This window comes from Amphiprion ocellaris, chromosome 11 (genome assembly GCF_022539595.1).
Source record: "Amphiprion ocellaris isolate individual 3 ecotype Okinawa chromosome 11, ASM2253959v1, whole genome shotgun sequence".
Classification (NCBI taxonomy): Eukaryota; Metazoa; Chordata; class Actinopteri; family Pomacentridae; genus Amphiprion; species Amphiprion ocellaris.
The window spans coordinates 19,972,164-19,990,027 of NC_072776.1; the positions used below are offsets into that span (position 1 = coordinate 19,972,164).

At 40.5% G+C, this 17,864-nt stretch overlaps 1 protein-coding gene and 1 non-coding gene across 2 annotated transcripts in view; both read left to right on the forward strand.

The window, feature by feature from the left end:
- The window catches only part of tmeff2a (transmembrane protein with EGF-like and two follistatin-like domains 2a), a 152,699-nt gene extending 137,976 nt beyond the window's left edge, over window positions 1-14,723 (forward strand). Inside the window, exons 7-10 of the mRNA XM_055015400.1 lie at window positions 1,638-1,682; window positions 1,955-2,075; window positions 10,453-10,611; window positions 13,899-14,723. Coding sequence (XP_054871375.1) covers window positions 1,638-1,682; window positions 1,955-2,075; window positions 10,453-10,611; window positions 13,899-13,995 — 422 coding nt within the window. The 3' untranslated portion in view covers window positions 13,996-14,723. The remainder of the gene's footprint in view (window positions 1-1,637; window positions 1,683-1,954; window positions 2,076-10,452; window positions 10,612-13,898) is intronic.
- A 2,747-nt stretch (window positions 14,724-17,470) lies between these two features.
- Window positions 17,471-17,552, forward strand: trnas-aga (transfer RNA serine (anticodon AGA)). Its single transcript has one exon. It is a non-coding gene; the product is annotated as a tRNA-Ser (tRNA).
- Window positions 17,553-17,864: the final 312 nt, after the last annotated feature.

The following is a 17,864-nucleotide window of genomic DNA, read 5'->3' on the forward strand; positions in this document are numbered from 1 at the left end:
CAGCTGCAGTTCCAGCCACATTTCATAATTATAGAAAGTTTCACTCAATCATATTTTGAAACAGCATGCAAAGATAATCCTCAAAACCCCACATCGCCTCCGCTGCCACTTCTATTGATAATTTTACTGAATGGTAATCCCCCCTTTTTAGTGTGGTATCTTTTATTTTGGTGCGGTATTTCAGGGGATAAAGTTGTTTTATTAATCTCTGTGCTTAAATCCATAAACTGAGTCATATTGCTAATCCATGTAGGAGAAGAAAAAGCACATAAGAATTATTCTTTTGAATGTGCATTTAATTTTATTTCAATGTACTCAAGGTCTGTTCCAGCTATTTTATTCTTTTTTTATATATATAATTTTGCTTTAAGATCAGGCTGAAAGTGTCATCAGGTGGAAAGCAGAGCAGAGACTTATCCATGGTCGCAATTCAGGGACATGTTCACATCACAATTAAGTGGCCTTAATTATATGAGTACATTTGAAAGCATTTTACTGGCTCTGCATCCACAGAGCATGAACAGGTCTTGTGCAAAGTAATGGAGAGTAAAGCTAACTAGCTCTGGAACACAAATAGAAATCTGTATTCAGCCTGTGGGTCCCTGATCAATTTGCTCACGCTTCCACACATTCTGTTCCAATCAGAGAAAGTGAAGAGAGCAACACGTGTCGTTAAAGTGAGGGATTCAAACAATGTGAAAATAAACTTCATGTCAGCCAGGACTCAGAGTGGCTTCTTGCCATTTAGACTGCTGGTTTATGTCTCACTTTTCGTATCATTATGAAACAGTTTTACATTTCTGGAGGTAGTTCTGCTTGCTGCAGTAGCTCAACAAAAAAAGTACTGATGACCTTGCACTAACACAACAGATATAGATGCTCATATAATCAGGTGTTGTATTATTGTAGCTGCAGTGTGTTCCATTTTCAACACCTTGCCTCCAGATAGTTTTAAAATTCATTAGATTTTTTTTGTTGTTTGCTTTTTCTTAAGTGGATGTCATACATACAAGGCTTGAGCTTCTGACCTCATCGAAAACCTTCTTTGTTTCGTTTCTGTTATTGTGCCTGTGGTGTTCTACAATTGAGCAAATACACAGTGAAAGATAGAAAAAAAAAGAAAAATAAGAAATGAGAAATTAAAAGTCGCAGATCCAGACACATTTCTTGCCACAATTCTTGCATCATGAATCTGTGAAAATACTTTCGCAATCTCAGTTTGTGGGAATATATTCACTGACCTCTGAAAAAAATCAATTGCAATAAAATGATAATGATTTGAAGGATTCTGTCTAGCCATTGTGAAAAGAAGAATTCGATGCACCGTCACTAAGGTGAGCAAAAATGCATTAGTCCCTCTGATCTTTTCCACCCGACTCCGCTCCATTCTCCCCTTTGTTCCGGATAATACAGGAAGGGAGACGGCCTCTGATTTTTGAAGAGAATGGGTCACATTTGTACACATTAAGCACACGGGTACTAACACCGTATTAACCCTTTGTTGAGATGATAATGTTCATTCGGTCCTCTCTAGCTGCAACCAGTTTGAATGAATATCACATAATAGATGGGGTTGTAGCTAGAGGAGAGGTTACAGTGACCTGCGATCAGCTTTAATGTGTCTTTGACCTTTCCAGGAGACGGCATAAGAGATAGCACCTTCGCTCGGACCGACCTCCCGGGTGAGTGCTTCTGTAACATTGGTAGATTAGCAAATAGCATGTGCTGTCACTCATAGAGGAATCAGAATCAGACACTTCTCTCTCTTTATCCATTGTCATACACAGGTTTTTATTATTAATATCTTCTTTTTCTTATCAAAATCAATGTCTTTCTTGTACAGTACATTAATGTATTTGCACAGATGGCCCCAAGTATGCAGGTATTTAACAATTATGGACTTTGTGTGTCTGTGTGTGTCTGTGTGTGTGTGTGTGTGTGTATGTTTACACAGCAAAGGAAAAAGGGAGTGAACTGGCCCGCGGCCTGTACATCCCCTGTCCAGATCACTACAAAAACTACTGCGTCCACGGAGAGTGTCAGTTTCCCAGTATCCTGGCCCAGCCCTCCTGCAGGTACACACACACACACACACACACACACACACGCACACACAAAAAGAGAGAGAGACGAAGAGGGAAGCTAGAAAACGACATTGACATTGATATTGTATATTGATATTACAAAGGGATAGCCAGGTGTGTAACAAAGCTCTCCAACCAGGATCCAACTGAAGCTATAATACACTGCTGAGCAACAACAATGAAACCACTCACAGGTGAAGAGCCCAAAGCATTAACCTGGCCTCCAAATGAGCTAGATCCCAATCATACAACACATATATGAGATGGATGTAGTCTCTTGGTTTGGAAAGGGAGGCTGGAGTTTATCCCAGCTGACTTAGGATCAAAACAGAGGACACCTGTCACCAGCCTATCACAGGGCTACACATGGAGACAAACAAGAGCACTCACATTCACACCTAGGGACAGTTTAGAATCATCCATTAACGTCAGCATGTCTTTGGACTGTTGGAGGAAGCCGGAAAACCCAGCAAGAACCCACGCATGCACAGGGAGAACATGCAAACTCCATGCAGAAAGATCCCAGGCTGGGGCGAGAACCAGGGATCTTCTAGCTGCAAGGCGACAGTGCTCACCTGGGGCAATTCCTCAGGTTGCAAAAAGAAGTCTTATTGTATTCTAAGTTTATGAGAAAACGACTCTACTTACCTTTACCTTGATTTGTTACCTCAGTGAACATTTTGCGAAGGGTTTATGAATTTTATCACCAGTTTCGAGACTTTTGGAATTGAGCATGATGTCCACTTCTGTCGCCCAATTTAGAGTAAAACAGATGATAAAATAGAGTATGTTTTAGAACGGAGCTACCTCGTGCTTTTCAGGTCGCTACCATGTCAATACTTAAAGTGTCCTCAAGTTCTCCCATCAGACCCACATCTAGCTCGTTATGTATTTCAAAACACTACTATGGGGACGGCCAAATGACAGATTTAAGACCTCACAGCAGTAGTTCACAAACCAATAGATTACATCATAGTCCTTGTGTCCATCTTTTATATTGAGTATGATCCCACTAGATTCAAGCACAGACCCAAAGGACCCAAAGGATCTGCTGCCAACATCCCAGTGCCAGACACCCAAGGGCAACCCCAGAGATTAATGCCCCAGTGGTTTACAGTTATTTTAGGAGCATGAGGGGGATCTACATGATATTAGGCACATGATTTTATTGTGGTGGCTAACTGGTTTTAATGGTATGCTTCCACAGTTCAGACCGAACAGTTTAATGGCATCTCCAGTTGAACTAGAGTATCTCTCGCCTCACCTTCCACACACCTAGAAGAGTCTACGGTGGCCATGGAAAACACATGTAAAATCTTAAAGACCCTCTGTCTGTTTGTAACGACATGTGATGAAACAAGAATGAAAATATAATTCAAAATATTATATTCTATTTCCACACTAGACCTTTGACCACAATAGGCTTGTTAATTCATTAAATCATTCATTTCTCTTTTTTGTATTTAAATATGGACTATTTATTATCAGTTCATAATGAGATGAATAGATTTTGAATAGTTAACTATCAATATTGCCATGTTGCCATAATGCCATATGTCAGCTATTGCAGTGCATGTACTCTGTTACAATCAATTAATTATATTTATTTGGTTAAAATATTTGTACCGTGTGACTCTGGCTGTAGTCCGCGTATAAACATTAGAGGTTTCACACTGTTTCTGTCTCGTCACCACACATTTTTTTGAAGCTCTCTCTCTGATCTGCTGGCTAATCAGCTGTAAAATTTTGCAACTGCTAGGCAAGTGCTGAAGCCCATTTATTTTTTAATCAGGCTTGTTTATGCTGAAGGAATATAAGCCAGTGTGCTAAGAGAGGAAAGTGTTTGAGATACCCCCCCCTGCTGTAGTGGTAAGCCAGGCTGTTGACCAGTCAAATATGCTGCACTGCTTCAAATTAGTCCCATGTTGGATTTCTCACTGCTTAATGAGGGTGCTGGTGTTTCCCTCCTCGTGCATCATGATCTTTGGCCCTATTTCTCAGTGTCTTGGACTCCAATCCAGTCACACCTCCTATTGTGGTTCGCATATGTGCAGCAGCAGAAAGTGGAAAAGGAATTGGTTGAGTGGAAAATAAACATATCAGACAGTGTGGTGATTAATGTCTACAGTCTTAGCCAGAGTCTCATAGCTCTGAAACATCTGTGCCGTTCTCAGACAAGCATAACAAACACAAAGACACTTGTCTAGGAATTCACGTTGTTGTCTGCATGGTGCCGAGCAGCGCAACATGAACCCAAATCTGCAGGTGGTCGCAGATTATTGCTTTTATTGAATTTGCACGATGATAGTAGAAACAAATAATCATTTTTTTAAAAAAACGTTGGTGAAGTCATTTAAACGACTGCATCAGTTTTCTGTTCTATGAGGCTATTTCAGGTTTAATTCGGCTGCACCTCATGTCATAAATGGTCACATATCGTAAAATGCGATGCAAACATGTTATCTTTATCACGTGATTCACAAATAAAACAAAATACGCCACTTTTGATAAAAAGTAAGTTAGAAAGTAGGCTGTGTTGAGGAGCCACTGCAATCCTGCATCTCATGAACATAAACAGCGAGCCCTGACAGTGTGTTTGTGTGTGTGTGTGTGTGTGTGTGTGTGTGTGTGTGTGTGTGTGTGTGTGTGTGTGTGTGTGTGTGTGTGTGTGTGTGTGTGTGTGTGTGTGTGTGTGTGTGTGTGTGTGCGTGGGTATTGTGTAGCAGCTGGTGTCATTTGTAACAAAGAAACACAGTGGGCAAACTGTGTCCTGGTGTAGCTCGTTTCAAATCAGCAGCAGATTTATTGAAAATAGAATAGAATAGAATAGAATAGAATAGAATAGAATAGAATAGAATAGAATAGAATAGAATAGAATAGAGCTTCATTACTCTGCCAAGGAATGTGGTGGAGTTATGTGACGATCGACATATGTTTGTCTGTTTGTGAGCAAAATTACTGAAAACAGAATAACGGATTTGGATAAAATTTTCAGGAAAGGTCAGAAATGACACAATGACCAAGTGATTAGATTTTGACAGTGATGTGGCTTATAGTCTGGATCCACGGATTTGTTAAAGATTTCTGTATCATTGTGAGACAGCGGCACAGTGTCACTGTAACTATGACTACGATGATCACATGATTGCGATCTGACTACAAATCCACTGCTGCGGATTTATCAGGACTTATCAGTCAGAAATGATACAGGGGACAATTGATTAAATTGTGCGGGTGTTTCCGAGTCCCATCAATTCCTGCCGCCGGCTACATATTTAGATCACGCAGTTCGGTATCTGTACATAACGTACACACGCCTGTGCTCAGCGCAACGTCATTTTGTTTGTGGTTATATCTGTATTAAATGGCCACATTCTATACTGCCATGATTTCTGCCACAATTTCTTTCAAAATTTCAGCTGTCGGAAATCATACAACAACTGAACAGCCTTAGCAGAGTACTGCGGTCTCTGAGTGCTTTTCTTGTTATTTACTGGGATAGAAATTTTCCGTCTCACCAAACACAGGAAACCACAAGATAAGAAACAGGCTAGCAATTAGTTACATTACGCATTAAATACAGCTCATGCCTGTGTCTGTGGCTTAAAATCTCATCAGTTGACCTGTATAGTTCAGAATATTGGCGGCACTGGGGAGAAAGGAGTACTTCAAATAAATTTTTGGTTGCTGGAGGGACTATGCAGCACCTCTCAGAGTTCAAAGGCTCAGACCGGCTGAAGAGAGGAAGGAAGCTGTCTGCCTGGATACCCCTCGCCGTCTTCCTCATCCTTCCAGTAATACGCACACCCAGGGACTTTTAGGGTTTGCCAACTATTTTGCTTGCCAAACTGTAAAACACAATCCTAGAAAGTTTACTCTTAGACTTGCAGGTCAGATGTCTGTACTAGGCAAGAAGAGGAAAAGATAAAAAAAAATAAAACTCTCAACGCCAGTTTTGAGCACTAATAACTAACAACAAAACCGCAAAGTTTTCCACGAGAATAAGGCTGTGTGTCTTAAAAATACACTCCTTAATTTCAGAGAAGCTCACCGTATCTCTCCTGTTGCCTTCAGAGGGTTGCAGGGGTTTAATGATCTGAAGCTGAAACTTAAAGCAGCTGTTGATCACAGACAGTGTAACAATCACTCATATTTAAGTATAGATAAAGGCAGACTGATTTACTGTCTTGAACATTCACATTAAATGTTCATTTTTGATTTAAACGTATCTACTGGTTGGAGAGTGAATAATTTAAATGATGCATTTATGTTTCAAGCATTGCTCATCACTGCACGTTCAATCCTTAGTTTAGTTTTGATAAAATCTCAGCAGCAGAGAGACGACAGTCGTGTTTCTGAGACGCCTGTTCTCAGCACAAGATACCAACTAGTCACATTGTGGTGCCTGATTTCATTAACCCACGCCCACCATTCTGCTGTAATTGGTATTTTTCATATCATTAACAGTGGTAATTAGTGTGTGTTGTGTGAAAGAGATTGTTTGTAGTGAGAAACCCCCAAAAAATCATCCACTAATTGGAAGCTCTCTCAGCTTTGTGGTGCTTTACAGCATCTGTCAGTTCTTATGTTTTGGGTTTTTTGTTTTTTTTTTTTACCAACAGCTATATTGTTATGGTTCACTCTCATCAGGGTGATAATCAGAAAAACTAACTTCTAAAGCAAAAATACTCTACCAGTCAAAAGTTTGGTCACACCTTCTCATTCAATACTTTTTATTTATTTGTATTATTTTCTACATTGTAGATTAGTACTGAAGATTAACACTTTTTTTGTTTACAACATAATTTCATATGTAGTCTTTTATAGTTTTGATGTCTTCGGTATTAATCTACAATGTATAAAATAGTTAAATAAAAAACATTGAATGAGAAGGTGTGTCCAATTTCTTAACTGTTAGTGTAAAAGTCAACATCTAGTGAGTGGAAGTGGCAGAGCATTCTGCATCTGAACAGCCAAATACAAAATTCTCAAAGCGTGCTTTTGCTGGAGCTGTGAATATGTTACTGCGAATGCATTAGGCACGTCAACTTTCTAAAGTGATAACCCTATAAGGAAGCAAGGAGCTTCAAAATGTCCATATTTTAAAGGATTTTGTGACATTTGGGCTTTAAATGCACAGAAATACACACCAAAAAAATGCAACAAATAACAGACACTTCACACACACATTTGCACACAGCTAAATAGCAGCCACACAGGTGCAAATGACAGCACACATGTGTACATATATTTACATAGATGCACGGAATACACGCTTATTTACATAAAAGCACAATGAGGAATGATATTAAAACTAACCTCCCACTCACACAGTGAATATACATGTGTGCTGCTTAGGTCTGCCATCTTTTACAGCCTCATAGTGTTGCAGCCAGGGGGTCTTGGTGTCTCTCTCTCCTCCTGTCTCTGTCTTTTCTCTCTAACCTCGATCGTCCCAGCTCACCCAGCCAGACATTCTCCTTGCATACAGAGCAGAGCTTATCAGGCAGAGTGTGAAGGGTCTCTGCTGCCCCCTGTTGGATGTAGGAGTCGGAGGCTGCATCCTAATGAGAAGGGGAGCACAGTGGTCTCTGTGGGAGTGGTGTGTGTCCCTCTTTGTGTGCGTGTAAGTGTGTGTGTGTGTGTGTACATGAGTGTGGAAAGTGCACAGCCCCCCAAACGGAACAAGGTTGCAATGTTCATCTCACACACTGTCAGGTCGAAAGGGATAGAGAATGTGAAGGAGACTGTGTTTGTGCATGTTTGTGCCAAACAAGGATGTGCAGGTGCTGGTGGGTAACAACCTCCCCAGAGACAGGAAAAGCAGGTAAAGAAGAAGAGATGGAGAGAGAGAGAGAGAGAGAGAGAGAGAGATTAAAAGGTGGACCGTTTTAGCTCGTCTCTGAGGACAAAGATCGTCTCTATCAGTCTCTATTTCTGTGTGTCTGAGCATGCATATGTCTGCTTGTTTCAGACTACACCCACTCTAAACTGACCAAATCTGAGTCCTATTATGATGTTGGGGGAGAGCAGTATACAGCACCGTGAAGAATTAGCTGAATGCATTATTAATAGGTTTCTATTTGGATTATTTCTCATTGCCAGATTTTGATTTTTGTCTTCTATTTTTACCATTTTCTCTTCATTCCAATACGTACTCCAAAAAAGCCCTGTTCTTATGTGCCAAAAAATATTGGATTTACACTTGACATGAGGTGTTAATGACATTTTCACCACAGCTACTAACAGCATAGATTTCCTGTACAGTGTTGGATTTCAGCCACTGATGGCACCACCGCAACACACGATGCTTTAATTAGAATCCCTGCAGTAACTGTGCTTATGTTCCTTTTCATTCCTTATTGCCTTCACTATAAACAGTCTCCTGGTATCAGAAGCTTGTAGAAGAAAGCACTAAGCAGCTCGAGCTGACTAATCGCAGCCCTTACAGTTTCTCTCTGGGAGTCTACGGTGAAGTTATGGCAGCTGCTTGCGTGGGTTCCATAGTGACACACATCTATAGTTCCAGTATTAGTGTGCACCAGAACAAGGAGAACATTATGCATTTGTAGCCACTTGGTGTGAACATACTCAGACTCCATCCCTCCATCTTTTTTCCTACTGCAAGCCCCATCAGTCATGTTGATCTAAACAGTCACAGCAGAGAAGAAGCACAGTCACCAGACTGTCACAGAAATGTACTGAGTCTCTCAAAAGTCATGGTGGGACTATTTTTGGAGTATTATCTTGGAGTAAGTTTTGCAGTCTTTCTGGTCCATGTGAACAGGTGGTGTGCTGGTCCAGTTTTAATACGCTGCCAGTTTGGGCAAATAGATATCAAGAAAAGGAAACATGATGTGACACTTTAAATGATACATTTATTGGTCATTATTCATCTTAAAAGACCGGTCTGTGACAGTATCCAGCTGCTGATTGTCAGCACAGCTGCTTTGTCACACTGTGATGGTGAATCTGTGGCTGGATATATGGTTATTTTTATGACTTAAATCTGTGGTGGTGTGGATATATCCAGCTCTACCACTGTTTGACCGTGCAGTGCTTCAGTGACAGATGTGTTACCAAGATGCCACAGGAATTCAGGAATACAGTCACTTCAATATAACACTCAGATAGAAACACCAACACTGTATACGCACAACTACTGAATGTAGTCAGTGTAACAATCCCTGAAAATGAATGTGTTGCAGCCATAACTCTTCTATCCAAAGCAGAGCCACGGCTACAGCCTCAGTGACAGCTGTGTCATCTACAGACGCACCTGACAGTTATTTTCACTGTTGATTAAAAGGCTGATTATTTTCTCAATCAGTCGATTAGTTGTTTGATCTATGACATGTCAGCAGCCAAAGATGCTCAGTCTACTGATATGAATCTTCACTTTAAATATGCTGCAATCAGAGAATTTTGACTTCCATCCATCCGTTTTCTATACACCGCTGCATCCTCATTAGGGTTGCAGGGGGCTGGAGTCTATCCCAGCTGACTAAGGGCAAAGACAGGGGACACCCTGACAGGTCACCAGTCTATCACAGGGCTACACAGACAAACAATCACACTCCCATTTACACTGACGGACAATTTAGAGTTACCAATTAACCTCAGCATGTTATTGGACTGTTGGAGGAAGCCGGAGTACCCGGTGAGAACCCACAAACACACTTGCAGAACATGCAAAGTCCACGCAGGAAGGTCCCAGGGACAGGCGAGGACATGAACCAGGGATCTTCTAGCTGCAAGGTGATGGTGCTAACCACTGAGCTACTGTGCAGCCCCTAATTTTGACTTTTCTTGCTTAAAGTATTACTCAAACCAATTATTTGGTTATTAAATTGTGGGTGAATTTTAATCGTTGACAACCGAACGACTAATCGATTGATCATTGCACTGATAATGTCATCCCAAGCCTGTTGTCTTTCTAGGGAGCTACAGCAGCAGTGTTTAGTGAGAGAGCTGCTGAACCAGCTCCTGTAGTTGTCTTCATAAATGCAGTGATACAGATTCGTTCCTGACAGCCACAGCTCATTCATACTGAAGTCACTAGCAACAGCAGTCTACTAGAACGCATGACACTGTCTCATCATACAGTTAAGCCTTCCTCTATGGGCGAGAGGTAACATTAATGCGAGGTCACGCAGAAGTAGTCCTCAAAAAATTTCTCTCAAGGACCCTTTGTGTGATGCAGTGCTCCACCACAATGTCTTTATCAAACAGGTAATAGCGTTTCATTTAGAGTCACTGAAAGGATTTAACCTGTCGCTCAGTTCAAAGCAATGACTCGCTTTCTCTCTCTTTCTCCCCACTTGTGTCCGTGTGTGTGTGTGTGTCTATGTGGTGTGTGTGCGCTCAGCTGTCACTCGGGTTTTAGGGGCCCTCAGTGCGACATCAAAGAGTACAACGTGCTCTATGTGGTGCCAGGCTCCGGCAAACTGCACTACGTCCTCATCGCCTCTATCATTGGAGCACTCCAGGTGGTCATCATCTGTGTGGTGGTGCTCTGCATTACCAGGTGAGTCATGCCCTCACACACACACACACACACACACACACATATACACACTCACAAACACAGCCTACTAATGAGCCTGGCAGCAATATTTTCCGCGTTGTGCGTGTTTGGGAGTCACAAGCTCCTGAGCCTGGAGGAAACAGCTGAAAGGTCACCTAGCTTTTCACAACGGACAGAAAATACTGTCACTTTCCCCGAGGGCAAGCACACACATCTGAAAACATGCAGTGTGTGCACGGATACACAGAGTTATCTGTGTAGGCAAGCATGCACACTTGTGTTTTAACAGGCGCTTTGTATTAACAGTAAAAACCCACCCACACACGTACCCACAGACGCACACATATATAGCCTGCAGCTTGTCTGCCTCCGGCTGACCTAAGCAATTTATGACATTTAATAAAAGATTTTAAAAGAGTTTTGGCCGAGACAAAACTGCTCCTCCGAGCAAAGGAGGGGAGGAGGAGGAGGGACAAAATGAGAGAGCGAGCAGTTGTAAAGGTGCAGGGTGAGAGGGTAAGGAGAGAAGATAAAGAAGCAAAGAGAGAATTTATAACACCGAACGCAGCTACAGTAGCACTAATGTATCCTGCAGTTCAGCGATATCCATTTAACACAGAAATATTAAAAACTCTGCCTTGAGAAGATCATGGCTCTTACTTGTTACAGTGGAATCAAGTGAGCGAAGAAACAAATGGATGACCTTCGTGCTTCATCTCTGCTGGACAGACTGAGCTTGGAGTTCATGTATCACATGTTGCTGGAGTTTTTTGTGTGATTTTTGCTTATTATAAAGTTTCACCATTCACTTAAAGGACAAGCAGGCGGGAGTGGAGAAGGTCATCTCTATGCTTTGCATCCTGACATTCTGTCAAATCTTCAAAAAGGTCTGCTCCAAAGGATTTCAGTGCAGAATATCATGTTGTGACCACATTATTCTGTATTTTTCCCCCAGTTGCCGTACTCATATCACATAAAAAGAGCAGAACAAAACCAGCCATGCTTTAGTTTGTCTCTTGAAACATTCTGACATCTTTATCCTAACCCAAAACCCTCCAAAGAAACAGAAACTTTTACATTTTTAAAAAGGCTTAGTGATTTCAGAAAACATATGGACACTGTAGTTTTGAACAAATACTATGACCTCTTATATTCCAGCTGCAAAAGTCCTGAAAAGAAAACAGGCATTAGTAAAACAAAATGTATTTATGGTTTACTCATCTGATTTGCTTTCAGTTGCTCCCTTTGTGCCCACAGCAACAGTTTTTGTGGACAGTGGTGAATCTTTCAGCAACCATTGTTACCCTGGGTTTCACCTCTCAGTCAACACAGGTTGTCCTATCTTATTGGAGGAGATTGTCAAGCGTATACAGCTTGAGAGGAAGACTGCAAGGACTATTCAGAGCTGAAAATGGCTATTAGGCCTAGTCCATGGGTATTTCCTCCTTCCTCATTCCTCCTTCCTCCTTCGTTCTCAAAAACCAAGCGCACTCAACAGTATGCCAAGACAACAGGCAGCGATATACCTCTTACCTAAAGTCATGTTGGCCATTCAGAAAACTGAAAAAATATCTATTGTTTGTTCCCACCACAGACTGTACATTAAAGATAGACTTAGCCTCTGGATTTGAACAGTGAAGCCAATGCGGACCTTAAATCTGCATTCTTTATAACAGCCACCAGGGGGCGACTCCTCTGGTTGTCAAAAGAAGAAGTCAGATTGCACCAAAGTCTATGAAAAAATGTATATACTTCTCACCTGATCTGTTACCTCATCAACATTTTGATAGTGAGTTCATGATCTCAGTTGCTAGTTTCAAGGCTTTTTCAATGCAGCAAGGTGTTTATTTCATAAATTATTGTCACATTTAAATGAAAACAGGTGATAAAGCAGAGTGTGATGCAAGGCGGAGCTACCTTGTGATTAACAGAGGGCTACTATTGCTGTGTAGTCAGATCCACTAACTCATTGCAACTGGTTTAAAAAGAGCGAGATGCTAAATTTCAAACTCAGTGGTTATAAAATGGTAATGTACAAACCATCGGGTGGTGTCATGGAGGCTATGTCCATCTTTTATAAAGAGGCCATGGTTCTAGTAGCCTACTAATAATTGCACTTTGTGAAAAAATATGTGTGAACTGACTGTGATGCATGTTCCTTGATACAGTGGTGGAGTCACTGCAGATTTATATATAAACATGTAAAAAGTCTTGCTAGCAATGTTAGCACCAGCATTATTATCACATCTGCCATTGTACAGAATCAGAATGGGGAGAACGGCGCATACTCTGACTCACACACACCAAACCTCTAATTGTATGTCAAAATTGAAAACTCAATTTCTAATAATTCTTCAATTTTCAGTGACCTAAAACTGCATTTGCATGTGAACAAAAAGCCAAAAGACATTAAAAAAAAGCTAAATTTCATAAAAACGCATTTTTACATGAGAACAATTTCTTAATCTCTATATTTATTTACTTTTACTAATTGAACATTGCTTGAAAACAAAGCTGTACTGGACAGATATAAAGAAGTACTTAGGCAATATCATCAATTACATAGCTTTTCTATTTTACTTATGCTACCATTTATTATGAAACAATATCCAGTTTTGTCATAAATTAATGTTGGATATAAAAAAACTCCAAAATGCACACTGGTGTTCATTGTAATGTAGCAAGATGAGTGCAAATGTAAAATATCAGGATATACACTACCGTTCAAAAGTTTGGGATCACTTACAAATGTCTTTTTTTTTTTTTTTAAAGAAAAGCAGTTTTGTTCAATGAGGAAAACATTAAATTAATCAGAAATACAGTCTAGACATTGTTAATGTGGTAAATGACTATTCTAGCTGGAATAGAAATAGAATATCTCCATAGGGGTACAGAGGAACATTTCCAGCAACCATCACTCCTGTGTTCTAATGCTACATTGTGTTAGCTAATGGTGTTGAAAGGCTAACTGATGATTAGAAAACCCTTGTGCAATTCTGTTAGCACATGAATAAAAGTGCGAGTTTTCATGGAAAACATGAAATTATCTGGGTGACAATAAACTTTTGAATGGTAGTGCATATATTAAATAATACTTGAGCAGGATCAGATCACTGTTGACTTTGGTCTTTTGATGGGATTTGGTAACACCGAAAAAAGTACTGAACATCACCAGCCTTGCCCATTAAACACTTAGAATTCTGCCTAAGTCTCTGTAACAAAGTGACTATTCACAGAGTAAGTGATGTATCTTCTTGTTCCTCTCCTTCACCTGTGTCTGTGTCCAGGAAGTGCCCACGGACCAACAGGATCAACCGGCAGAAGCAGAACAATGTTCACTTCAGTTCAGAGAATACCATGCGCGCCTCCACTCGACTTATCTGAGCCCTGACACACCGGACAGCATCCTCTTCACGTTACGGAGCGCTGTGGCGTTAGATGTTCCCCCTAGTAGGCCAACCCTGAAAATTAGCATCTGCTTCCCCTCACTCCTCGCCCTCTCTCCCAGTATGAACTTGAAGAACGCCCATGGAGCAAAGACAGAGCTGGCACACCAGTCAGTGGTGAGACTCAAACACTGGGGTAATGTTGTCATCAGTCGCCACCGCCGCCAGCCCCCCTCCAGTTGCCCATGTATCTCCTTACACCTTTTTCTGAAGGTTCTCCTGAAAAACTGAACTGTGAGGTCTTGGGGCCGAGGGGAGGGGGGAGGCGCTGAGGATACTGAATGTGTGTGTGTGTGTGTGTGTGAATGTGTATTAGATGTGTGCGCTTTGGTAGAGGCGGGCTAGTCGGTGTCTGTTGTTTATAGATGAGGGGTACAAGCAAATCGGGGTAGTGCAAAGCAGGGTAACGGGCTTTAAATGAGGTGTGTGTTCAGTCTGGGAGGGGGGTGGGGAGGGTTTCGGGGCTACACGTGATGCCTTGCACTTTGTGTTATAGGAGACCTTTGACAGAGGGCACAATGTTATTATAGAGCTCTCTGTTCGGTTGTGACGATGACGTCAGCTACTGTATCTTGGGTTCTATTTCCAATAGTTATTACTACGTTGTCTTGATGGGGTCATTTTTCTGTAAATGTAAATAAATAATTTATATCACGAAATGTAAAACGATGTGTCGGCCTTTGTTTGCCATGTAGTTCATATTCATTAATGTTGTTGTGTATCACACAGGATTTAAATGTCAGCTACATAAGGCATGTCTGTGGTGTCCTCTATTAGTTCTTCATCTCATGGTCTTAACTGTACACAGTGGATGGCACTCCTTCAAAGGTGACACAAATGGCATACGTTATGGTTACATTTCTTCAACTGAATACATGCAGAACTGATCCTGTGTTACCTAACAATCACGGATTCAGTTCACTAATTAGGCTGTTTTCGCTGTTTCAGTGGCAGAATACAACTAAGTACCTTTATTATACTTTTATTTTTAAGTACAATTCTGAAATAACTGTACATTACTGTAGCATTTCCACTTCCCCACTACATTTCAGCAAGAAATATTATACTATGATACATACAGAGGGGTAGAAAAGTTAGAGAGCACTGTTTATTTATGTAAAAATCTGGAAAAAATAAATCTGACAATGTTAGGATTTCGAAACATACAAAAACACAAGACGTTCTGGCTTTTAAAGTGAAGAAGAAATTTCAAGGTCTGCATTATTTCTAGTCCAGCTATCAAACTGAAGCAAATCAGTGACATCAAACTTGCTGGCTCCTTTGTACAAAAGGTCACAATTCCTTGAGCTGTTTCCTTCTACTGAAGCGGGGCTCAGATGACACTCAGGTTGATTTGATCGCCTCATCAACTAAATCAGTTTGCAGTCGTTGTTTACCTGTTAAAATATCTCTGCGTCTCAAGCTTACAGCCAGACATTGCTCACGAAGTCACACTGTGATATTGAGAAAATCACATCTATGTGAAAGGTTTTGGAAGTCACAGTTACTCAAAGCAAAGAGGAGCTTTCTCAGTATCGAGGGAGCAGTCCACTTCACTTTAAAACACTTTGTGGAAGCTGGATCAGCTGTATCCAAAGCAGAATCTGGCAGACAAGAGGTGAACACACCATCAGAAGATCAATATGTCAAGCATTGCTCTTTGAGAGATAAAATAGTTACTTCATCTGTAGACAGACTTCTGCCCTGAGACTCCAATCAGCAAAAGCCCTGTAAAAAGAAGGCTGTCTGGTAGAGTCTCAGAGGACAATGAGCAACTCTACTTCACTTTTAAGGAGGAGAAACAAGGCCGGACGCTGGGACTGGACTAAAACGAAGCAGGATTTAACAGTGGATGATGGAAAAGAAAGTCTTATTTACTGATGAATTCAAGGTAGAGATCTGTGGCAGTAATGTAAGGAACAGTGAAGCACTGTGGTGAGAATAGTGAAGTCAAAGGTGTTCTGGAGTTGGACACCTGCAGTGAATCAACTCAACCCTGACTAAGAACAAGCAGCTCTCTATCAACCAGAGACATTTTCCATCCTGTAGTTTGAAGGCTGGTGAAGATGGATTGCTACTGCAGCAGGATAATGAAACAAACACACCTCAAAGCTTTGGCTTGAAGACCAAAGAAGACCAACAAGAGGTGACTTTCATGGATTTTCTTCCCCAGTCACCTGATCTCAACTCACTGAACATTTATGAGACATTGAAAAACAACGAAAAGCTCTTTGGAACAAGTGGCAGGCTTAACAAAGCATTCATTAAAGCAAATATGTGATATTTCACTATTCACATTTCTCAGAAATGTAACTCTGCGCTGAACTTGTTACACTGATATTATTATGATGAAACGTTATAAAATTCAAAACAAATGTACAATAGATTCATCTTCACTTAAATGTAAACACTTTTTACCAGCAGGTAGGGGTATTTATTGGTTACTTCAAACAACAAGTTTTATAAGACAAAGCATATGATAATAGTGTGGTGCATTAATAGATTAAAATAACCAACATATAGAAGTGGCTAAGAATGACTCAGTCCATCTTGACCAACTTCAGTTCTGTTGTATCTGCTACTCACCCAAACACATCAGAATATTGCTAATAATAATAATAATAATAATAATAATAATAATAATAATAATAATAACAAAGATAATGCTAACAAACAACGTATTCAGTTACATTTATAACACAATAGTGTGCTTATATTGGTCTGTTTTTTGTTGTATTGCTGCTTTTACTGCAGTGCCTGTGTGATTCCTTCACCACTGTGCTTTTATACTGATTTTAATATATTCCAGCTTTACAATAAGGGACGCACAATTTTGAGTTGTTCCAAATAAACAGACAAGGATGTTGAAAAGCAGATTTTTCAATGAAGATAACATTAGCTTAATCAGAAATGCAGTCTAGACACTGTTAATGTGGTAAATGACTATTCTAGCTGGAAACGGCTGATTTTTAATGGAATATCTCCATAGGGGTACAGAGGAACATTTCCAGCAACCATCACTCCTGTGTTCTAATGCTACATTGTGTTAGTTAATGGTGTTGAAAGGCTAATTGATGATTAGAAAACCCTTGTGCAGTTATGTTAGCACATGAATAAAAGTGTGAGTTATGCAATCTTTTCCCTCTTAAGAACTGTAGTAAACTGCCCCTCTCTTATATTTTTAGGCTACTGGCTTTACACTAGACAGCAAACAATAGCAACAGGTGTGAGCCGCCACCAGATGGCGCGATATCCACCATTAACATGGAGCACAAAGTGAAACTTAGTACCAGCGACTACACGGAGCCTGTACATACATGAGGATTTTGTAAGATCGTACAGCATCAAAATAATATTCCACAGAGTGTATATCTGAAATGATTCTGGATCGTCCCTTGGTGTTGTTCTCATCGGTTGTCGTGGCCGAGTGGTTAAGGCGATGGACTAGAAATCCATTGGGGTCTCCCCGCGCAGGTTCGAATCCTGCCGACAACGAGCGATTGTTTTCGTAATGTAACCATAAATTATTTTCTGGTTTAGCTGCACAAAGCTGTAGTTCAAATGAATAAAGTGTCAGTGGAACTCAAATACAAGAACTGTTGTCATACGAATATCCTAATCCTTCATATGTAAGTACATCAATTTGAAAGTAGCTACACATCCTCAATCCTGCTTTTGCAGTGTTTTAAGTGTAACTACATATGTTCAAGTACAGGTTGAAGCTAATATAACACTGATCTTTCTACTTCACTGCATTTATCTGACAGCTATCATTCCATGGAGCAATTCTTTCTATAAATGATCAGT